Source organism: Diachasmimorpha longicaudata, chromosome 4, assembly GCF_034640455.1.
Source record: "Diachasmimorpha longicaudata isolate KC_UGA_2023 chromosome 4, iyDiaLong2, whole genome shotgun sequence".
Taxonomy (NCBI): Eukaryota; Metazoa; Arthropoda; class Insecta; order Hymenoptera; family Braconidae; genus Diachasmimorpha; species Diachasmimorpha longicaudata.
Window position 1 is genome coordinate 8,573,602 of NC_087228.1, and position 23,819 is coordinate 8,597,420.

The 23,819-nt window shown below is 38.7% G+C and overlaps 3 protein-coding genes and 1 long non-coding RNA gene across 9 annotated transcripts; 1 reads left to right on the plus strand and 3 right to left on the minus strand.

Moving 5' to 3' along the window:
• Window positions 1–696: 696 nt before the first annotated feature.
• On the minus strand, window positions 697–6,755 carry LOC135161695 (tubulin beta-1 chain). The gene is made up of 2 exons (XM_064119532.1): window positions 6,588–6,755; window positions 697–2,355 (listed from the first exon to the last, which is right to left on the minus strand). The coding sequence occupies exons 1-2, from the start codon at window positions 6,642–6,644 to the stop codon at window positions 1,069–1,071; spliced, it is 1,344 nt and encodes a 447-aa protein (XP_063975602.1). The 5' UTR covers window positions 6,645–6,755; the 3' UTR covers window positions 697–1,068.
• A 54-nt stretch (window positions 6,756–6,809) lies between these two features.
• On the plus strand, window positions 6,810–14,550 carry LOC135161714 (uncharacterized). Of its 3 annotated transcripts, none has more exons than XR_010298850.1 (4): window positions 6,810–6,960; window positions 7,329–7,516; window positions 8,570–8,758; window positions 12,275–14,550. It is a non-coding gene; the product is annotated as an uncharacterized LOC135161714 (long non-coding RNA). The 3 variants fall into 3 exon arrangements; XR_010298849.1 differs by lacking the exon at window positions 12,275–14,550 and adding an exon at window positions 11,451–12,260 and having other exon boundaries at window positions 6,811–6,960; XR_010298848.1 differs by lacking the exon at window positions 12,275–14,550 and having other exon boundaries at window positions 6,812–6,960; window positions 8,570–11,409.
• Window positions 14,551–15,251: 701 nt separating this feature from the next.
• On the minus strand, window positions 15,252–19,231 carry LOC135161690 (cytochrome P450 302a1, mitochondrial). Of its 4 annotated transcripts, none has more exons than XR_010298846.1 (8): window positions 18,834–19,231; window positions 17,691–17,931; window positions 17,084–17,551; window positions 16,738–16,897; window positions 16,218–16,466; window positions 15,941–16,147; window positions 15,624–15,843; window positions 15,252–15,462 (listed from the first exon to the last, which is right to left on the minus strand). XR_010298846.1 is itself a non-coding variant. In XM_064119525.1 (8 exons), the coding sequence occupies exons 1-8, from the start codon at window positions 18,991–18,993 to the stop codon at window positions 15,730–15,732; spliced, it is 1,509 nt and encodes a 502-aa protein (XP_063975595.1). In that variant the 5' UTR covers window positions 18,994–19,231; the 3' UTR covers window positions 15,252–15,729. The 4 variants fall into 4 exon arrangements, 2 of the variants coding, with proteins under 2 accessions (XP_063975595.1, XP_063975594.1); XR_010298847.1 differs by having other exon boundaries at window positions 15,252–15,502; XM_064119525.1 differs by having other exon boundaries at window positions 15,252–15,843; window positions 17,084–17,285; window positions 17,376–17,551.
• A 2,468-nt stretch (window positions 19,232–21,699) lies between these two features.
• Window positions 21,700–23,633, minus strand: LOC135161704 (valacyclovir hydrolase). The gene is made up of 5 exons (XM_064119548.1): window positions 23,334–23,633; window positions 23,149–23,239; window positions 22,443–22,763; window positions 22,067–22,322; window positions 21,700–21,936 (listed from the first exon to the last, which is right to left on the minus strand). Exons 1-5 carry the CDS (start codon window positions 23,460–23,462, stop codon window positions 21,840–21,842), a joined length of 894 nt encoding a protein of 297 aa, XP_063975618.1. The 5' UTR covers window positions 23,463–23,633; the 3' UTR covers window positions 21,700–21,839.
• Between the last annotated feature and the right edge of the window lie 186 nt (window positions 23,634–23,819).

Genomic DNA, 23,819 nt, shown 5'->3' on the forward strand with positions numbered 1-23,819 from the left:
ACATTCAAACGTTATCAAAAACTTATCATGAATTATTAAAGTTCACTCTGAAATAAATTCATCGAAGATAAGATCCAATTTATGACGACCAAGAATTTACAGTCATTTTTCTTATGGATCGATCAGATAAGGAGACAAAAAATTTAAAACACTTGTCTGGTCTTTACAGTACTTGTAACAATGTTACCAGATGCTTCTCAAGTTCCCCTTCATCCAAAGTACGTCATTAAACTCCAGAAAGCAATTTCCTCTCTCACATTTTCTCCAGGGAATTTCTTGGATTTACAAAACTGCATAATTTTTCGCTCATCGTTTTACATTTTATTTCTGACCATGGAATATTTATTTTCGATTACGAAAACAATAAAATACAAGCAATAATATGAATTCTTTGATAATAAATGTATAAGCGTAAGAAGTGCTAAATAAAATTGAATTCAGAAAGTGCAATGTTTTTTTTTCAGAACTTTTCAAATATATAAGTTTGAATTTTTTTTCATCTTCTACTTCAGTGGTAAACATAGAATATTAATTTGTCATTATAAAAACATTACACTCATTTCAATATTAATGTAAATTCTTCAATCGATGTAGCTCGAAGAAGATGAAGTCACTTGTCGAAATGCTATGTAACAATTGCGTTATCCTGCTTGCATATTATTTCTCACAATAAAACAATAAATAAAACCAGATTCATAAAGTGTAATTGTATCTTTTTTATTTCGACAATAATTTAATAAAAATTGATGTTCTGGCAACCCCTGAGGGTTTTACACTGCAGAAATAAATCCCGGCTTTCATCATAACCAAGCTCTCGTGAACAACAAAAAAAGAAACAATTCCATATCTCTTTATTCTTATTTAATACAAAGATACTGAAAGCGAGCGACGTATCAAGATGGAATTCATTGATAGAAATAATAATATGCGCGGATAGCCTTGATGCAGGCCTGGTCGTGAAAAAAATTCTGTCTTGGTAAAAAAAAAAAAGGAGGGAACAAAAAGAGAAAGAAATGATGAATAAAAAATTATACACGTGCGTTCAATTGCGGAATAGAGCGATTAAATTTAGTTCTCATCAACTTCGCCCTCCTGTTCCTCGTCGAATTCAGCGTCCTCATCGGCAGTTGCCTCCTGGTACTGCTGATACTCCGAAACAAGATCATTCATGTTGGACTCAGCCTCAGTGAATTCCATCTCATCCATACCCTCACCAGTATACCAATGCAAGAAAGCCTTTCTCCTGAACATAGCTGTAAATTGTTCGGAGATGCGTTTGAACAATTCCTGGATGGCTGTTGAATTACCAATAAACGTAGCAGACATCTTGAGACCACGTGGTGGGATGTCACAGACAGCAGTCTTGACATTATTTGGAATCCACTCGACGAAGTACGAGCTGTTCTTGTTCTGAATGTTGAGCATTTGCTCGTCAACCTCCTTCATGGACATTCTTCCACGGAATATGGCAGCAACAGTGAGATACCTTCCGTGTCGTGGATCACAAGCAGCCATCATGTTCTTGGCATCGAACATCTGCTGTGTCAATTCAGGTACAGAGAGTGCTCTGTACTGCTGGCTACCACGTGATGTGAGTGGTGCAAAGCCAGGCATGAAGAAGTGAAGACGTGGGAATGGTACCATGTTGACAGCTAATTTACGAAGATCAGCATTCAATTGACCTGGGAACCTGAGGCAAGTTGTCACACCGGACATGGTGAGGGATACAAGATGATTCAAATCACCGTAGGTGGGGGTGGAGAGCTTGAGGGTGCGGAAGCAGATGTCATAGAGGGCCTCGTTGTCAATGCAATAGGTCTCGTCGGTATTTTCAACGAGCTGGTGAACTGAGAGGGTGGCGTTGTAGGGCTCAACAACAGTGTCGGATACCTTGGGTGATGGTACAACTGAGTATGTGTTCATAATTCTGTCGGGATATTCCTCGCGAATCTTGGAGATAAGGAGAGTACCCATTCCTGAGCCAGTACCACCACCAAGTGAGTGGGTAAGCTGGAAGCCCTGAAGGCAGTCACAGCTCTCGGCCTCCTTTCGGACAACATCGAGAACAGAATCGACTAGCTCAGCTCCCTCGGTGTAATGGCCCTTTGCCCAGTTATTGCCAGCACCTGACTGACCGAATACGAAATTGTCGGGTCTGAAGATTTGTCCGAATGGGCCTGAACGGACAGAGTCCATTGTACCGGGCTCCAAGTCGACGAGAATAGCTCGGGGCACGTACTTTCCACCTGATGCCTCATTGTAGTAAACGTTGATCCTCTCAAGCTGGAGGTCAGAGTCGCCGTGGTATGCACCAGTCGGGTCAATACCGTGCTCATCGCTGATGATTTCCCAAAACTGTGAACGAAATATCAGGAGTTAGAAGCCTTTCATTGGAAAATTAGTGAATGTGTAATTAGTCATCGGGCATTTACCGGGGACATTTCGAGTTAAAAATAAATTTTCGGCCATTGGGGTCGATGCCCGCAATTGGAGCAATGAGGGGAAGGGGAAGGTTTGCCTGGTCAAGGCCCTCATTTATACGTAGCCGGTTTTTAGTTATTGGAGCGCTGTAATAATGCGAGGGCCAGCGATACGCTCGAGTGCCAATCGGGACTAATTAACACCACGGGCTCATGACGTTGAAAATAAATACCCCCTGGGAGACTATTCAGCCCGAAGTGATGCACTCGGGCACGACGAAACGCGATTTCTGGTAATGCTGAGAGGTACGAGAGGTATGAAGTCAACGCCCACGCGGTATTTCCCCGGTACCGTTCAAAGACCTCGGGATGCAATCTTCCTGGTTGGTTTCCAGGGGAGTTTAATAAGGGGCTATTATTATGAATGCTTGAGAATTGAATAAGATATGTAGCTAGAGTTGAGTGGGTATTTATGAATTTTGAGTCAACTTGAAATAGTTGTTGAGATAAGAATGCAGTGATTGCTCACTTCTTTTGAAAGTCACAACTATTCATCCACTTTATTTTAAAGGGTAAAAGTTAAAAGGTAATGTCTTTATAAACTTCACATTAAAACTACATTTACAATATGAATTTTTAGAAAGGGAAATTAATTGATGAATGATCGATATTTGTTTCCATTTTCTCAATGGAGTGTCAATGGCTCATTGAATTGTTAATTAAATAGGCCGAAGTTTCATTCATAAATTTCTTCGTAACCTGCAATAACTTTTTAAAAGTACAGTCTCGGTTCCACCCCACCCCAGCGAAAAAAGGAAAGATAACGTGGAATGAAAAAACATGGTTTCACTCAACTACACACGACCATATATGAGCATCGACCGAACCTGCCTGCCTCCCACTGGCCTCAAGTTGTAATACTTCATACCAACACATGAGTCACCAATGTCACCGCTATATATAGAGATGATGACCAAACCTACTTACATGGAGTAATTAGCATAAGCGAAGTTACATATGTGCAATTGATCACTGCGAAAGTCTCTTTAAAATTTTTTTACAAGTGACTCACGGCGAACAAAAATAAATTCTCTAATTAAGAAAAAATCGAATGACTGAAATATATGTTATAAACTTCTGAGAAGTCCCTCGACTCATTTAAACTATGGGAAATTACGTTTGCGGATTTTATTTTTCCTCGCCTTAAATAAAAATTACAACTACCTCAGTGCGAATTGAAATTGACAAAAAAAATTCTAATTAGGATACGAGAAGTCGTATGTGTACTAAATTTTTTATTACAACTGGCGGCTATTACAATGCGGCCTGAAATAAATCTTCAACTTTGAAGAGAAAATTCAAAATAATTTAAATATTTTTTTATGCATTCCGACGAAATGCCCTTTGAGTGGTTTAGAGTGTTCGTTGAGTGTTACAAACGATCTCAGCAACATCTGGCACCAGTACTCTTCGACGCTCCGACAAGGATAGAGAAGAGACAGCTGCCTCTTCCCCTTTTTTGTAACCAATGATCGTCAAGAATACCCTTAAATTTCCGCATCAATGAAAAATCCGAAGAAAACTTTTTCGCAAATATCGGCGAGTCGCTAAAATGGCGGATGAGCCGGGACATCGCAGGGAGTTGAACTCCCCGCGATCGATACCACGGATACCTAGGTATATACCTGGGGGTTCGATGGCAACCGAAGGGAACCGAAAAGACTCGAATGAGTGCATACTTATTTTTAATGTAAAAACACTATTTTTTACTCCAAAAATAAATTAAAAATCTACCGAAAACTTGATGAAAAGCATTAAAGACTCATAACATTTTATCAATGAAACATTTTGAGACTCGCTAGATTTTCCAAATGATTTTTTTTGTACATGAATGGAGAACTGAAGGATCCTGGATGTCGTCCCCTCGCGTTTCTCTATTTGGGCTCGACCCACTGGCCAATCACGCAAGACTCGTTCGCCTTGGACTCGAAGTAATTTTCCCGCATGGAAACACGATTGCCCAATGCCGACGATTTTTTAAATTTCACGATTTTTAACAACTCAACCTATAACAGCACCCGATCCTCGCAGGATCCCCCGATCCCCGATGATGATTTTCACGCTATCAATCGGACATTGACTCTATATGGTATCCTTGAAAGTAACGAAGGCGTAACGCAGTGTTCAACTATATACATCGAACTGTACTCGTAATCACACTTCCACCCGCCGTTTATTATCTATTACGGCAATCGCACCTCATTCAGACACCTAGGGCATCATATTACGAGTACTCTCAGATAAAAAACTGTACGTCTTTGGATAAACCCGCTTGTTACAACTCTTTTATTTTTGTTTTCACTATTTTTCGTTGACGATCGTCATTACGTCATCCCCTGCATAAAACCACGTCATGACTGAACATTAACTCTATAAAATTACTGTTTTACTCCATTCAAGTAAGTAATTTACGTATCTCTTCATTTCAATAATTTTTTTTTGTCAACTTGTTTATTGATTTATAGTAGGTCCCAATAGCAATTCCTGTTCTTTCTTGTGACGAATCGCATTATCCGATCTTCGGGGAATCCGGGGATAACATGTATTGTCGACGTCGCATTCCTGATATTTTCCTTTGAAAAAAAAAAATCATAAAAAACATAAATAACCGCTGAGTCAATAACACTGACATTTTACCCTCCCACTCCAATAACTAATTTGCGAATATCTCCTTTTTTGCCTGCTCAATTCTTCCCATTACTTTTCCTTCACAAATACGTAACAATAATTCCTATAATTTTTCAACTAATCTCCTTATTTTTTTAATCATACGAAACGTAGCCTCGACCTGAAGTTCCTGACATTTTCGATGAAAATCGACATGACATCATTTCACATATAAAAAAAACCTCATGAATAGGCATTGACCCTATAAAACTGTCATATTACTCTCCCACTCCAATAAACAATTTACAAATATCTGTTTCTAATGTAGAAATGTCAATTATTAGAATGAAAATCGTCATGACGTCACTAGATTCATTTAAAAAACATAAATATGCATTGACTCTACACAATTGACATTTTTTTTCGCCTCACCGATAATCTACAAATATCTCTATCTTATCGTTCAACTCTCATTATCTACTTTTTATTTACTAATACGTAACAATAATCTCGTGCGAAAGAATCGTCAAAAAATTCAGTTTCTTTATGGACAGTGGCATCAGTCGATAATCCGCGAATCCTCATACAAAATGTAGCCTCGCAAAAGGCCGGCTGTAAGGCGTTCCCAGGCATGTTGAAACGTGTCTGTATACGTGAGAGATAGTGGGGAAAACGACGGTTAAGTACTTAGAGACAGGAAGAAAGAGTCCAAACGAGTTTCAAGCGAGATGGAGTGATTTTCATCGTGTTGCGCGCGCATACGTTCGATGCTGTTGCCGCATCAATCGCGTATCCTGCCAGACGCCTTGCCACACCCAGACTATATCCCCTGATCCAATGCAATAATTTTTTTTCCCATCTCCAGAAATTGATCTACATATTTGTTTGTCTATTTTGCCTTGTTCCTGCATGCCGGAATGCCCATTGAAAATTCTCGGGCGAAAATATTTTCGGGGTGAGACCGTTGCCAAGCGCGAGCCAAGCGCCAGCGAGGTGACGCTTTCGAGAACACTCAGGTCAAATAAAAAAAATTAAATAACCGTTAGACCGCTCGACGCTTTGCCGGCCGGCGAACACCCTTCGCCATGATGAACACACTAGATAGAATCCCCCTGAATTTTTGATCAAGTATTTTACTGGGCGATGTACAGCAGGAGCTCCGGATATTTGCGATGAGCATTTCAAAACAACAAAACAAATATTTAGACTGAAAATTCGTCTTGGCGACCTTCGTGGACAAGACCTACGATTATTCCCGAGAATCGATATTTTTGCGTCACAACGTACCCCTGGAAACCGCCCCCAAGCCGCTGAACTCACCCCCCAGGAGGGCCATTTTCTCCTGATGAGAAATTAATAATTAATAACGGGGAAAAACCGGTGAGTGAGGAATTGAGAACCACTTGGAAATATATCGAACGTTGAGACAAAGGCCGAGGGGACGCCGAGTCGATGTGGGCACGAAAAATATGCAATTTTGGGTATTAAAAGTATTCTTACCTTAGCACCAATTTGGTTACCGCACTGGCCAGCCTGGATGTGCACGATTTCCCTCATTTTCAATGCTTTGGATTAAATAAGACTCTTGTTATGTGATAAAAAGACGAAGCTTTTTTTTTAAACTTGGAACGAACGCACCGCTTGTGAGACCACAGACGAATATGAGATGGCAGCGGCACCCGTTACAGATTTTCAAGCCTACCAGCGTCGCAGGAGGGGGGAAAATAGCCGTTGCCGGAGAGAGCTCTGATTGGTGGATTTTTGTGGCTCTTAATGCCCCCACCACCGCGACATCGGCGCGATACTCTCGGCGGCTGGAGGGATATAACGTATTTTCGCGCAGTGGTGCCAACTTGATCATTTAACTACCCCGGTAAGTCATTTCTTTCTTTCGTATTTACGATTCTTTGAGGGAAATGGTGGGATATACCTGCGACGAATTACCCGGGGTATTTTTACGGTTTTAGACAATTTTTTTGGAGGGCTGGAGGGGTCTGAGGGTTTTTGCGCATTGCGATGTTGCTAGACGGGAAAGTCAGAGCTGGCACGACGCTTGAATCATCACCTCACATTTGTTTATTCCAAGTTAATTCTCGCTTTTCATTTTTTGCGGATTATTTATTGCGAAGGGAATTCGGGGAGCCAAGGGCGTGGCTATTGCATTCAGAGGGGGATTCACTGTGCTGTAAATTTCAATGAACTTTTCAGGACAATTTCTAGAGAATTCGAAATCTTTTCTAGGGGAGAACTCTGAGGATGTGAGGACCACAGGTGCGATGTCCCTGTACCTGAAATGTAGAGGTGGGCACAGGAGTCGGATCCTCCATAAGCATTTTTTTTATTTGATTCCATTCACGCTTTTCATCAGCCCTTTAGACTTCCTATCCCACTGCAAATACATTTGCTGAAATGACCTCGGGTGAGGTTCGGTAAGTTTTCTAATGTTCGACTGATTGTTCATAATTTTTACGAAATTGTTAAGAACTTCCCGCAGGAAGTGGAATTTTCGGAAATTCCCGTCTTCTGGAAGGCTCGTGGATTTTTTAAAGGGAACGTGACGTTTAAATTCAGAGGATATGAGAATTCTTAAAAATTCCTATGACATTTTTATCTTATTCACTGTATAAGATGTTAAAGGAGAATATCCGCTCCTTAACATTGTTTAACGACACAACGTAATCTTGAACTGCCCGTGTATCATTATTCATTCCTATTATCAAAAGTCAATTCATCAATTGAATTAACCCAGAGAAATTCGAAGAATGTGCCGATTAATTAACCTTATTGATAATACCCAAATGAAAATATTACTAAACATTCCTTTCCACCATTTAGTTCCTTTTTTTTTATTTTTAGTTAGTAACGTCAATTTATGAATGTAATTTACGAGAATCTAGTTGAGTTATGGATTGACCTTGTGGAAAATGAGACACAGTGGTTTTAATATCGAGCGGAAAATAATTTAATTCTAAGTGGACTAAAAGTCAAGGGAGTATTGATATTGTCAACGAGTTCTAGCTGCAGTGTTGGGCGTCGCCAAAATTGACGCCCACAGAGCAGACAGGACGAATCCAAGCTAGAATACAAATTGTTATTGTGCGCACATAGCTAGATATGGCTTCTTGATTGACTATTCCAATACGGCATTGATTTTTAAATAATATAAATTTAAAATTGTTTCGTATTTCCTCTCAATGAAGAGAGAGAGGGAGAGAGCGATGAGCCTCTATTGATGTCTCGGGGCAGGTTTAGATGTTAATAGTATTTTTTATCTATTCATTGATTTGGAATTCGATTGAAAACTATTATTTCCCATGTATTACGAATTATTATTGATCTCACAGATATATTCATACCAGTTCGTTAGGGCTATATTACTAGAGAAGATTCACTCTTCATTAATTAAATCTCCCTTTTTTAATTAAATTCTGTTTATTGTTGTCCTAAGGGTAGTGTTCTCAAAAGAATTTTACGGTTTTCAGAAAACCTGAAAGAGTATCTACAATATCCGGTGTTGACGAAAAAAAAATTAACTCGTCTGGAGGATCACCTGTGCGATAATGACAGGTGGCAACCAAACCCCGAGCCCCCAAAACTATTTTCGAGTAATCCACCCTGGATAACACAGCCTTCTAGTCGTTCTCGGGGCGCTTCAGAAAAGTCAATAACACGTGAGTCACTCAGCAGTATATAGAACTATCCTTCGTCTCTCTTTTTTTTTCATGCAAAGTATTGCGAAAGTGAAACGAGTGCGACTGCCTTGAGTATTCGCGTCACGAGTCGACGGATCAATTTAATTACGTGTAATTCAATTGAACTGCCTAGGACTAATTTTGGGTTGTTTGGAGCTGGCAATTCATTATTGATGGACAAAATCAATTTAATAGCTTCATACTATTGTGCGTCGCAGTGAATTTTTCGCTGGTTGTAAATTTTGAAAGGGTTTTAGTAACATTTCGCGGTGAATTCCTTGATATTTTGTTGAACAGGGAGTGGAGATACTTATGAAATTGTAGAGAGAAACCTTTTTATCACCTTTTTATTCATCTAGAACGGTCGTAGGGATATTTTCCCTTAGATTAAGTTATTTCCAAAATGACAGCTGACTTTAATTTTGAAAATTCATGAACCTCTTGTCACGTAATCGAATGGACAAATTTGAAAATATTAAAATCTCTCGTCCTAAAATTGTTGAAGTTAACATGAGCTTTTGGGAACATAATACATCGAAAAATATAGTCCTGATCCCCGAGTGGAATAAATGATTAAAAAATAACGAGTGCGAGATTAATATTTTGAAAAACTGGATATCTTATTCCATGATAACTCAACAACTTCAGATTATTATCGCCATTTTTCAAGTAGATATCATCATTTTCCCCATATTTACCCTTAGACCCAAATTCATTATCTGATTTTTCCGTAAACGAACTTCCTGTAAAGAGTTTGTAAGTTCTACTGAATGGTTTGTAGCATGAAATCTATGCACTCCATAATTTTTATCACCATTTAATGATTTTTTTCAACTCCCAGAAATGACTTTCCATTTTATTTCACGAATAAACGAATTTTGATATTGACGTTAGAAATCTTCTGAAGGAGACGTGCCCAGCATAATTTAGCTGTCCTCTGTCAAACTTTACACCCGAAATACTTGACTCTCTCCCGTTATAGAGACTTTAAAAAACGAAAAACAAAAACCAAAAAACCGGTGATATGAATGCGAATAATTCGTTACCCAAATCCCTGGAGAAGCTCAGCTTCCTGAACGGGGCATAGCTGGAATCATTTAACCGTCAAAATATTCACCTCACGACAATTAAAAAAAAATTAAATGGTCGTCCAGTCGCATTGACTGGACTGCTGAATTGATGCCAGCAGTCCGAATAAAACGAAAACCCCCACGTGGTAGACCTTGGACGGCAAAAGCATCTTGACAACAGCGTAAGACCCACATTGCCGTAATCCCGAGTTTTCCAGTAATGTGTCTCAGGGTGCCAGGCGTGGTTAGCGAACGGCAAGTAGAGCCACAGCTTCTCTCACCGTAACCATGTATGGATCAGACATTCGAGTCTGTGGAAAAGTCACTTGACCGTGTATGAAATAAACTTGTTCACGTGTGTTGCTATGCCACTGGAGGACTCCGGTGCATGCAAGGAGTGAAATAACGGATCCCCAGTGTGCAGCTCGAATTGATTCACATTTTGCTTCGCCTTTAACAAGAATTTGTTTCTAGAAAACTAATTAGTCTGTCATCACGATTATCTAATACTGGAGTAAGATGACCCGCATTGAGTCAATTATCGTTTATTTTGGAGGGATGAACAGTGTTACGCAATAACTTGAATTTATTTACAAAAATAAGGGATCGATCCTGATAAATACCAGCGATGTATCCACTCCTGAATTCTCCCCCCGTTCAGTTCATTCAATTTTTTTCTCCCTCACATAATCAAGAGAGCTTAAAATATCCTTAACAGTGGCTGACGTGTCCTTATCGTTTCTTCGTGTACATGATACGACAAAAAAGTACTCGACTGCCACCGGAAGTCAGCTCCTTTCACGCTCCTCGTCTCATCGTCGGGATCGATAAATGCGTCGGTACAACATCGTGTCACGTACACCGGGTTGCCCAGGGTTACTGCGCGACGTCCATGCGTTGACCGAGCTTCAACAACCCCTCATCCACCCCATGATTCCCTGAAACAGTCGGTTTTTCCCGTACAAAATATAATGAAACCCCCGCGTGACTCATTCTTGAGTTTGTCCCACAATGGGTTACGTGTTTCACCAAATTGGAGCGATGAAGATCGATCAATACCGTCATCGCTTTTTATTTCCGTTCAACAGGGAATGTTTTTTCATGTCGGTTTATTCATCGTAAAGACGCTCATTTGATGGTAAATTACATACGATGAGTGAGTTAGGAATCTCGAGAGTGTACTTCGTATTGATTCGCGTTCCTTCTCATCTTCAAGAAGAATTTGTCGGCGGAAATCTAATGATTCTGTCATCCGGACGATTTAATTTCATAGCACATGATTCAAGTTGATTTTGTTCTGATTGAATTTTCAATAATGAAAAATTATGATATAGAACAGAATGAAGACTGCATATGGAAATGTTGCCCATGAATTTTAATAATGATTTATTCTTTTGAGGTGACTCTTGAGGTAAATGATAATTCAATTGTTACTATCAGAAGCACCAGAATAATTTAATTTAATTTTTCGATTCAACTGGACTTCATTTTTCATTACTGTCATTTTTATTAGGGCATTGATCATTGAATTGCCATTAAATTAAATAAATAAATCGTCAACTAGCAATTTCATTTATTGGCTTCGTATTTATATCCAATAGGGAATGCTTTCTCATGTGGATTTATTCCTAGTAAATACTCACATTTGATCGTGAGATACAAGGACTGATGGGGATGTGATGTCATTTTGTGGGATTCTAAATACGGTTCATGAGATTGCTCGTATTGTCGCCCACTGTCGGTACGTGGAGGGAATGGAAGGACAATGGAGACTTGGAGATGGGATTAAACCGAGCGTATCTTGGGGGAACTGCACTCTAATGTTATGATTTTGTATTATGTAATGAACTGCGATATTTGTCTAGACGGCTGACTAATGAAATCGTTACTGTGTCAAACGACACCTTTTATCATTTTTATTTTCGTGTTCAAAGAAGTCCATTCTTACCTAATTGAAAAATTTAATTAATTCCTTTCCATTTAATTTAATTAAAACTTCATGTTTTATCATTTAGAATTTTTTTCAATCCACTCTGACGCAGGGGATTTACTGTTTAGTATAAGGAGAACATTTTTTTACTTAAAATAAATCTTTGCGAATAGTTCAAAAGCAGTGAAATCCTCAGTCGCTTGAAGAGGCCGTAATTTTGACACTGAGCCTCGCTTTCTCGCTGGTACGAGTACCAATGGACCTCTGAAGAGAGCCTGCAGTGGTTAAATTCAAGATGCCGTAGAAGGAGTCGTCTTCCTCGCGAAAGTGAGCGCGTGGAGTTGAGTTGGTAGACGAGTCTCTCTCACGACTATGTTAAAAGGAAGAAAAATAATACGACGAGGATGAGGGCGTCGACGGCGACAGTATTACAGTCTACCGTATTATTCTGACTCATCTTTTATAATGTTGTTCCTCTCTCTTTTTTTCTTGCAGTCAATCATCTGATCCGAGCGCTTTCGTTATGAAATTGACTGCATCAGGATGAACCTCTCGACGGAATTCATTACTCATTCTTCTGGTTTTGAATATCAAATGGAATTTGTTTTGCTTTGATGAGATGAGAAAATGTGGAAGTCAGGTGTATAAAAAATTATTAAAAAATCTGGGAAATTCTATTGGACTTCCAGGATTTTTTAGATTTTTTAATGCATTTTCCTGAATAATTCTAGTGCAATTGCTCCGATAAATGATGAGCAAAGGTACTAGAATGTCTCATACAGAGCAATAAAAAAACTTCATAAACAACCACAGTCATCATGATCAATGACTTTTTACTCGAACTTCTCACGCTCTACAGTTCCACTTGTTAAAACCGTAATGGGAATTGGGCATTGACGTAAGTGGAGAAATTGCGATTTATTTGCAAAGCTGGTCTCGAGGTCTTGAATTCTTGATTTTTCGGCTCTTGTTGAGTTTTGTTCACTGTCACAATCGGTCTTCGTGTGTTTATCGCCATTTAAGGATTCCATTACCATTTTCATTTAGGTTGGACCATGGTGAAGGGCATTTGCTTGGAGGGAATTGATATTTATCTTCGGGCTTGGAGGGATTGTGGGTTATTGTTGTGAACCCGCCCATTCTGGGCGACATGGTGGGTGGCGTGATTACTTGCTTTCATCGTGATTAAGATGATTTGACAAAAAAATCCAAAACTTTTTCTCGCTGAATGCATTAAATTCGCGTCCTATTTGCCCTCATGAACATCCTTTCTTTTTTTCCAAAATTGTGGCGACTTTTTGGCAGTTCTAAGAGTAGCAGTTTTTTTTCAGTGATAAACAAATGGTCTCTGTCCATTTCCATTAAACCAGGAGTAAAAATCTGGAGGATTTTAATTGAAAAAAAAATTATTCTCTCCTTCGCATTCGTAAAACTACCCCCCACCGGGCGAAATTATAAATGAATGAATGAATTATTTTCCCAGTAAAAAATGTAATCAGAAAATATATTTTTATGTCGTCCGTAAAGAGTTGTGTCGTGTGGTCAAGGGTTATTCAACGATCAGCGAAAAAGCGGCACCGGAGGAGGAAAAAAATAAAAAATTGTGTGAATGCACCCGAAGGTGCGCCAAGTCCCTTGCACCGGGTGAACTGCGACTGGATTCACCGGTTCAAATTGAAGGGGTTTTCGAGCCGCGGGGTAGCGAGGCGAGAAAACGCACTGGCCATATTTGGGCCTCATCTACACACACGGACATTATTCCATTCTTATTTATTTCCTCGTTGCTCAATTTTTAAATTCAATTTAATGGGGGCACGCGAGACGCACCCGAAGAGTCTAATTATGTATTACATAGCCGGTAAATGAAAACTAAACCGCTAATTAAATTATCAGTAAATTGTTTTTTGTTTCGTGGGGAGTGAGGACAAGTAGAGCAAAACTGCTTATGGAGTAGCTGCGGGGGATATGTAGGCGGGGGTAACGTCATTTTTATATGTGACAAGTAGAGGTGAAAAAACTCCTCCTGAAATTGATAATGAATCGCCAGAGAATTAATTATTCCAACGAATTTATTTGAATCGGAATTTAAATGGAATTTTTATGGAGAAACTTCATAATTATAATACGTTAAGGTGATTATTGTTTATCAGTTCACAACCTCAACGGATGCTAGACACACCCAAAACACCATTAATTGCATCTATGAAAATCAAAATGCGTAATCAATAATTATTAATAACCAGGAGGCTAGTGATAGGAAAAAAAACAGTATAAAAAAGTGGAAAATGTCTCGGGACTTTATATTGATAAATCAGTCATTCTCAAAATTATTTTGTAATAAAAAATGCAAGATACTCCGGGAACTCCACCAATCGCATCAATTAAAATCAAATACTTGATTCAAATACATTATGAATAATCGTTAAGCATTTTTTTACGACGGTTTATTCGGTTCTCTTTTTAAAGCGATTAAAGGCAATAAAAGTTCTGTTTTTAAAGTCACCGAGGATTTACTGAAAAATTTACAACAGTCGGAGTTTTTGGAATAAAACTTCGAACGCCATTTTTATAACTCGCATCAAATGCCTTTAATTAGAAAAAAACATAAATTATTGACTCTGACATGAATTTAATGATGAATCAGGTCAGATTTTCCCGAAACTTCTCCAGTTACATGAAAAGAAAGTCCAATACCTGATTGACATACATAATCCATAATCTTTAATCATTTTTTAATGATCGTTGATTCGATTCTCTTCTTAAAGTGATTAAAGGCAATAATAGTTCTGTTTTTAAGGTGATAATAGTAGCGTATGGAATCTCATCATTACGTAGTCATCCCAGACTTGAAAAATCCTAAGAGGAAAGACCATAAGACTTCTTTGAAAATCATCAATTTTATTGCCCAACAAAATTAAATGAAATTTTTTTATCGTCAACCGTGAGGACTCAAGAGGAACCATAAATGGAGTAAAATTTATATGAAACGAGTTTAAAACCGTGGGCTGAGGTCAATAAGGAAGGATCCATTTAAATCCAGCGTGAGTGACAGTTCAAAATATGGCCAAAAGCATTGCGATATAAAAACGCTTCGCCTCCTTTAAAAAAACTCTCGACTGAATTTTCGTCGCGAGGGCATATGAACGCGTGGGTAACAACAAAAAACCATATTACCATGCAGGTCGCCCACGCTTCCAAGAATTCTCTCCCCTCCTGTTTTTTTTTCGATTTTATTAAGCTGATGTCCAATATTTTTCGCTCCGACGTGACGCGAAATATCGAATTTTGGCGACAGTCGTGGGGTATGAGGAATTAATCGGCTGGGGCTTATTGATTGAGGAGATAGGAAGGTTTTTATAGGATAGCAGCGGGAAGGGTTGGTTGTTTGAACGATTTATTACCCTTTCACCTCACATATAAATTCATAAAATTCTAACGAATTTCGTATAATATTTTTTTCAATCACTAGACCAAAGCAAAATAATCAACAATTATTTTCATCATCAGATTGCCTCTTTATTGTATTCCTTCTATTGTAAAAGCTTTTCGCGAATCTACGTGAATGCACGCTCGTTCATGTACTTGCAGTCGTGACGGGTTCCTCGGGGTCATCCACTCGTCGCTGTATCGATCCCCACGTCCAGACAATGTAGAATTCTCTAGTTCTTTGAGAATTAATTCAACTGCATAATCCGAAAGAGGGTAATTGGAATATTTGATCATCTTCAATTTAAGAAATAGATAGCCAGGTTCATATTTAATTACAAAAAAATTAATTGAGTTTTATTGAGGACTATTGTCAATGATTAAAATTGAAGAAACAAAGTGCGTGGGATGATTTTACCTGTCTGAATTATTCTCAAAGACTTGAACTTTTTCACATTAAAATTCAAGCAGTAATTCATTCAACTATAACACTTAGACTTATTTTATTTGATCAATCCATCCTTTCAGTCATCGACAGGGGTCAATTCAATAGTAATTGGCCCGTCTGGTGTATTCAAAGGCACTGACACGCAGTCTAAAACTCCCCCTCTCCATTTAAAACTATACGCTCTGCACATCTGTTGAAAATCCCAAAGAATAATTACCAGCAAACTGCAATTATTGCATCTTGTCCATTACAATTTGTTTTTGTATCCAAATTCATAGAACACTTACTCTCAGCAGAAACATCTGTAGATTTTGTTCAGCTAATCTCCTGGCAATACAGGCTCTTGGGCCGTGGCCAAACGGTAGTAGTAGATATGGATGTACATTTTTTGAGTCTGGATTGTCTCTCAACCATCTCTCCGGTTTGAATGAGTCAGGATCTGGGAAATACTCGGGTAATCGACAGGCTACTTGATTCTGAGTAACAACATTCGTCTGTAAGTTAAAAAAAGGAATTTATTATTAGGATTATTAAGCTCCGTAAGCTCCCTGTCATCAAACTCACTCCTTTAGGCACCCGATATCCACTGAGGACAATATCAGACAGGAGAATTCGTCCAACGCCGATAGAAATTGGATTCAACCGGAAAGTCTCCTTAATTACAGCCTTCACGTACACCGCATCTCTAAGTGTAGCAGACGTGATTGGGCTGTCAGCCTCCGGAAGAAGTTTTCTGACTTCCTCGCGGAGTTTCTCCTGCACTTTGTCATTCCTTGAGACGTGGTATAGGGCGTAGGCGGAGCTGTATGCTGTCTACAATTTTAATTCTTCAATATTTCGTTTCTCTCGTGATTAAATGTGAAAAGGGAAGACAAGATGAATCAATCTTACTTCAGGATTATTTCGCTTGATATCTCAGAACTATTTTCAAAGACCCCTTCAAGGATTTGCTAAGGATTTTGTGGTTTTATACGTCATATTTTATTTCATACAACACTTTTTGTGTTCAATAGTTTTTCGGTAATTTTTTTTGTAGCTTTACGTTTTTTTACGGCAAATGCAGTTATATTTTCCTAATTATTACCGTGTCTATGCCTGCTAAGAGCATGTCACAAGCTACCCCGACAACGTCCTTCAGATCGACGTTTTTGTTGCTGAGGTAATTCTCCAAAATCGATGGCTTTTCATTTCCACCGCTCTCCTTCATTCTGTTCGCCTTCCGGGTTACCATATCAATAGCCACCCTGAAATATCATCCATTCAGTGGAAACCTACATTCTAAATGTTCAATTCCAGAGGGATGAACATAGCAATGGGTGAAGGGCGAGGGGTTTTGACTTCCAAATGAATTTTTGATGACATTTACGAAATTTCAATAGACAAATTCCACCAGTTCTAGCAGCTGAGTTCTTATTGATGTCTGAACTTACTTCTGCATTGTCTCCAAATTCCCACGAAATTTTCTGTATTTGGGCGTTTCAAAATACTTCCAGAGACGAGAATGATCCAGCGTAAGAATTAAATCGTTGGCGTCAAAGGCTGCCTTGATCAATTTTGAACTTGTCGAATCACTCGTCATTTGTGCCTCGGAAAACACATCCAAGGGCTCATCGAAAACAACCAAGCAAGTCACTAAAATAACAGTTAGTTTCTTTTGTATTAAAATAACCGGGATTCTCGTCGGATCTTGATTGTAGTATGACTGGTGAAAGTTGTATTTACGTTCGAGGTATAACCGGGACAGAAGAGTCATGAGATCCCTGTGGAATCCTGGTCCACACACGCTTATGAATTTTCTCATCACTTTGTCGATTTCTTCTATATAATTCACTATGTTTTGGGGTTTACTCAGGTCTTTCTGAAATTCTTTCCGCAGTTTCCACCATTGTTCCCCATTTCTGACGAATAAATAAATTATTTAACATTGAAATGAGCACAATCGACAAGGAGATCTAGTTAAATTAATTTCCTCAGTCGAATGAAATTATGAAATTAAAAAATTTGAGAAGATAAGACGACAAATGCGGATATTCGTACGTTGGTAGTAATCCCCCAGAGTTATACAGATCCTTTCTGTCACTTCTGTACTTCATCAGCGCCAGATGACTCCGACGCTCCGGATATTTCCCCATCTCGCTTTTGAACACCTCCGCAATATCATCGGGTTTAAATACCAAAACCAAGTACACACCTGGGACTATTTCTTCGCGCACCAGTGGGCCATATTCCGCGAGCTTCTTCGCTCCGGTTTTATGTAATTTCTTGAAACTGTAATCTCCTGAATCATATGATAATTACCCGGTCAGATATCTAGATTTAACATCATTTCATAATCAAATCGCCTGTCAACGGTTTTAATCAATCTTTTAATTGCATTAAGAAATGCAAATGACTTCAGTTTCTGTGATAATAATGACCTTCCTCTGAGAATATGCCATAAAAAGTCATGGGCATTAGTCACTGTTAATAATTTCAAGGATTTTTTGCTTAGAATTTCAGGAGTAATTTTCTAACGGTGTAAGAGAAATCATAGTTGATTAATCCTCTAAAGAGAACATATTTCCTCATAAATATAACGAATATTCTAATTCTGTCAAGTCCGAGAATAAAATAACATGTGCCATCTTTTTTTTTCATTTCTGATGGGAGTTCAACATCTTTTTAATGAAATTATCACATATAATACCACAAGTGGTTCAAAATTATCGAATATTTCCCGATAGATTCGTTGCAAACAAATGAAGGAGTCAAGTTTTTCAGGCTAAAAAATCACGAGTGCGAAGCACGAGTGATTTTTCCTGAAAAACTTGACGACTTCATTTGTATGCAGGGAACCTAGAGGGAAATATTCTATAATTTTGAAGCTCGAGTGGTATTCAGGGGATTATTTTTCCTATCCAAATTTCGGCCAAGAGAATTGTGCCATGACATGAAAAGAGGTTTATTTGGTTAAGTGTCGTTTGTTTACCAAAATATTCAAAAAATTATCGCTGATATTCGAGGTAGGCTATACAAAATATCAACAAATGGTGCAATTCTATTGGCTGAAATTTGGGTGGGAAAAATAATCTTCCTAATTATATCATAATTCAACAAAAAATCCTGGAGATGTAATATCAATATTTATTGGAAATAACTGTTCAGTAGATTCAAAATACTTCGATTCCTCTGTTTATTTACCGATGAGAGGAAGATATCTGTACAGTGTTCCAATGAGTGCTAGCGATTTGGGCCCGGGAATCTCCTCGAAAGGCCGTGGATTTGACGGGGAACCGGTTGTGGAACGCGTGTGTACCTTCCACCCAGTACTCATGCCCCTCAACCGTAAACTCACAAACATATTCGGGATTATGGAACACTCCAGATCACTTAATTATGGACACTGGGAATTGCACCAAGAAATTTTAAATAGTTCGCAATGTCCGGGGCAAATCCTTCGACGTAAAATACCTGATGATAACACGTGTGGAGGGAAACTGAGGGTACAGTTCTGCTCTCCGGATCTCAGGTATATAAAATGACCAGATTTTGTCTCGCTAACGTGCTGGGTTACTGGACGCGTCATCTGTTATTCAAACCATCTTCGGGGGTATCCACTGGGGAATTTTAAATCATCTTACTGTGCATTAACTTGACCCAGCGGTGATAATATCTCTCTGATGTGTGCGGGAAAGATTTTGACCGGAGCTGATCACAAGGGGCAACAACAATACGAGTAAAACAATTATTTGAGGCAGATGTCTTCGATATGGCCTCTAAGGAATTATTTAGAAAGTTGCAATAAAAAAACTTTGTTTTGAAGATTAGTTGCATTGTTGCTATAAAAAGTTGTGACAAGTTCCTTCAACTGGTTCAATTATTTATTGAATCCATTTTTTCAAGACCATACGATGTATTTAATTTTATAATCGAACCAATAATCATGGAAAACTTGAGTTTCGTACAATTAACACAAGGAAAACATTGTTCTTAACTCGAAAAAGAAACTCCCAAGATGGCCTTGAAACGATCAAGAAGTTTTATCCGAAACAAAAAACGGCGTTTCGCTCCAGTGGTTCTCCTGATACAGATGAGAAACTTTTCAGCTGATACAACTCTCTTTTCTATGATCTCGAGAACTCCTGGGGGAACGACCCGTTCGTCCTCGTCTCGTCATGCAAGACGATTTTTTTCCGGTCGTTTTAATAGTTTTTATAGAGGAACAATTATTCATGAATTGAAAAGGGATATATCGAGGGCTCTATGGGCACGGAATACTAGAGGTCTCATCGGAACCGATAGAACATTCAGAAATATTTTTTTTTTAACTATTGATTCACTCTAGCTGCGCCTGAATTACGTAAAGCAATCAAATTTTTCATAACAATTAAATCAAGGCGATAAAAATTGAAGTATTACCCCATTTTCGCCGATAAAACTTGAGATTCATGATGTCAACCCGGCTAAAATACGAATATGGAGTGATCGACTGGATAAGTAGGACAATTCCACTTTCTACAGCCTTTAAAAATACCCACGAGATCAGTTTATTTTTCCATAACGGAAGAGCAGTCTCATTTATTGTGGGAATAATTTTCATTCATCAGTGTCTCTGAGAATAAAAAAAAAATTCCATCGAAACAAACTCCACCGAGAAATGCATCCAAACCAACTGACCAATTACGTACCAACTCCATTGGAGCACATCTCCAATTTTAATTCGAAACGATTATTTTATCCACCCATGGTGGAGCATTTGCAGTCACTCTGGCGTATCGAGGTGCCTCGTTCGAAATCATCGATTTGCCCCCTAAACAGCGCATTGCGGACAAGTTGATTTTTATTCGCACGCCGTCGAGGTACACGCGACCACAGGCGCCAGGAGTTGATAAAATTGTGGGATGGGTATGAAAAATTTCTTCCTGTTGAAAAAAAAAAATTCTCTTTCCACTGCCTTGCGATGAAGAAGTCGACGGGGATAAGGTGAATGCATTCATTCTTTTTGTTCGAGAATAAAAAACGGAAGGGCGTGACGTCTATCTCGGCCTGGGGACTCCACGGTACCTGGGGGAGTAGGACGCAACGGAGCGTTACCGGGCGGTCATGCACGTAGGCTCCAAGACGTATAAAATATCGCCGCGTCGTTCATCATTCCATCATCGATACAGAATTACATCGAGATGAGGGAATGCACAGAGACTTTGAGACTTGAATTTAAATCCTTTCTTATGATTATCTTGATAACGAGGGGATTTTTTACCGAGAGAAATAATGGCTCTTAACATTTCTGTTTATTGAATTGTACTTTTGGGGACAACACGGGGTTAAACGTTAGGGGTCTTATTCGGTTAAACTTTTCGATGGTTATTTTGATAAGGAGGGAAATGAGGGGTGCCTTTATTGTTGAAGAGGAAAAATACTTTTCGAAATTTTCGTTTGTTAAAATAAGTTCAAGATTTGGATGAAACGAAAAAGGAGTAATGATTATTTATCATACCACCGTTCCAGAAATTATCCCTAATCTGATTACTGAAACAATAAGGAGGGGCAGAATTATTCAGCTTTCCATCACCTAGACTGCATTACTTCGAGTAGATCTAACGGATATCATAAGTGTTTGGGTTTTCGTTTGATTTGATTTTTGATGGCTATCTTCATAATGGAGGCAAATGACGGGAGATTTTTTTGTTGGGGATAAAAAATATGTTTTGACATGTTGGTTTATTAAATTATACTTGGAATAATGGATCGAAAAAAAGGGGAAACTCAAAATTATTAATTTCTTCATCATTGAGCTTGAATTAGTGCGAGAAAATCCAACTATCGGTTCTCGTAAACTACAGTAACTTAAAAAAAAAATTCACAATAAAAATTGTGAATTTCACACTTCAACTTCTACACCCCCACAATGAAGTTAAAATGAATTTCTAATCGAAGTGTCGTATGAAAACGAATGCCACCACCCACGAGCTGTTTTTTCCTTCACCCCTATCACCAACTGGTTATCCCACTCGCGCCACGTCAGTTCATTGATAGTTTACACTCGATGAAAAAAAGTTATTTCCGCTCCAATCATTTTCATTTATTCACAATTCGAAGAGAGTGACAGTCGCAGATGCGACGGGACTTATAGAAAAAATATAGCGATTATTATGCCATAAATTACATATAAACTGCAGTCTGATTCTGCTCTTGCACAAGAAGGATTCAAGGATCCTCCAGGAGAAATCCAGTCACCAGCTGATTGAACTCTTCGTGGTATCTCAAATGTAGATTATGGGATCCTTTTTCGAATATTTTGAGCCTGAAAGTAATCATATTGAGTAACTCTGAAGTCCACTAGGTCTCCAGGTATTTAAGAAAGAGTGTATGCAATCAAAACAGTTTTTGGGATCAAGATAGTTTGAAGTAGTTTTTTAAGGTGATCAACTCACTGAGAATTTGAAATATGCCTCTTTAGATACTCCGGATGTTCTCCATCAACCATAACGTCCTTTTTTCCATGGACTATAAGCGTAGGACACAGAATCCTCGCTACTGAATCTTTACAGAGGTCACCATTATATTTCTCGAAAATATTAATCATCGCTTCAACCCACGCTGCCCAAGTCTTTCTGAAGTAATCTTCACCGTAAATGGCTATTAGCGGCGCCTTCATGCGCTCTGACCATGTATCGATGTTCTTGATACCTGTTAAATGATAACAAGTGATTAATTGCATTTTTAAAATCAAGTTCAGTTGTTGTTACTAATGAATTTGGTCCACAAAAAATTAAGGAGTAAATATTGAACAATTCATAGTTCGCGTACTTTCGTAAGTTTTGCACTCGTGAGGGAGTATGTAGGCGTTTGCTCCCAAGAGGACCATTTTTTGGACGCTCTGGGGGTTCTTCGCACCGAGGATGAGTGAAGTGATGCCCCCGTCGCTCCATCCTATGAGGGAAAATCTGGGGAACCCCAGAACCTTCATCAACTCATGAGCATAATCAGCGTCTTTGTGAAAAAAATCATCTGGGTATTTTCTGTCTGGGGGTCTTGACTTTCCGTATCCGGGCGGATCCCACGCTACTATTGTTAGTTTATTTTTGTCTAGACCCTCGATTTGGGGCTTGAAGTCAGTCCAAATGGTACCTGAAATAAATAAAATACGAGACTGAATTCAAAAATAGAAATTGCTACCCAATTAAATTTTTTTTTCGCATCATCTAATTACTTGATGAAAATTCAAGCAAATATCATATGAATCCGGCGTTATCTGATACTAAAAGATCCTCAGAGCGAGTTATTTTGCATCTCTTTCCCCCCACACGATGATGTACAAAGTTTATCAGAGGTGGCAGCATCGCCACTCCTCGCATATCTAATTCTGTTTTACCAACTCGTTATAACAAACATATGCAGCAGTCTGATAATACTCCATTAACTATCCCAAGTTCTCTACCAAGTGATAACAATTAACTCAGGTCATTTATCCCTGAAGACTATCTCCATTTTTAAAAATACATCAAACACTTACCCAGAGCTCCAGGGAGTAGTAAAACCGGATGCTCTCCAGTCCCAGTCCTCGCATAATTAATTTCTACATCCTTAACTCTAACTTTTCGTTCCTATCATCCATTAAAATACATCAATTAATTAAATCCATCGAGTCCTCTGCATCCTGGATTGAATTTAGTGTCAAATTGTAGCATGAATACTTACCTCGACTGTGGACGAGGCGATCGATGAGCAGCGAATTGTCCCTCGGGGATTGAGGACCGACTTTATCGCGGTAGAAAGGGAATTCTTACAGAGAATGACTCTATATACTTTTGACACCATAATTTGCATAATTGCGAGTCGATTCTCACTGTCAGTGCACGATATACACAACAGCGGATCAAAGGACTGTTTGTTATCGAGGTTTTATGCTGTCATTTTGGCAGACATGAGTCTGAAGGTCACTTGAGTTTAATATTGATTCAATGGGATTAAATTTCTCTCGAGAGTCACTGTCTTCGTTTTGGGTCTGAGCTGCGAGGAATCGAATTCAATTTTTTTTCGTGTTGAGAGTTTTCGCATGAGGGTACGGAGACGATTGATATGAAATGTTCATCTCACAGAAAATGGGGAAAATTCAGGGTAATATATTCGCGAATTTTCAGGTATTCTCGCGAAACTTTACTAGCAAAGTGTCTAGAAAAATTA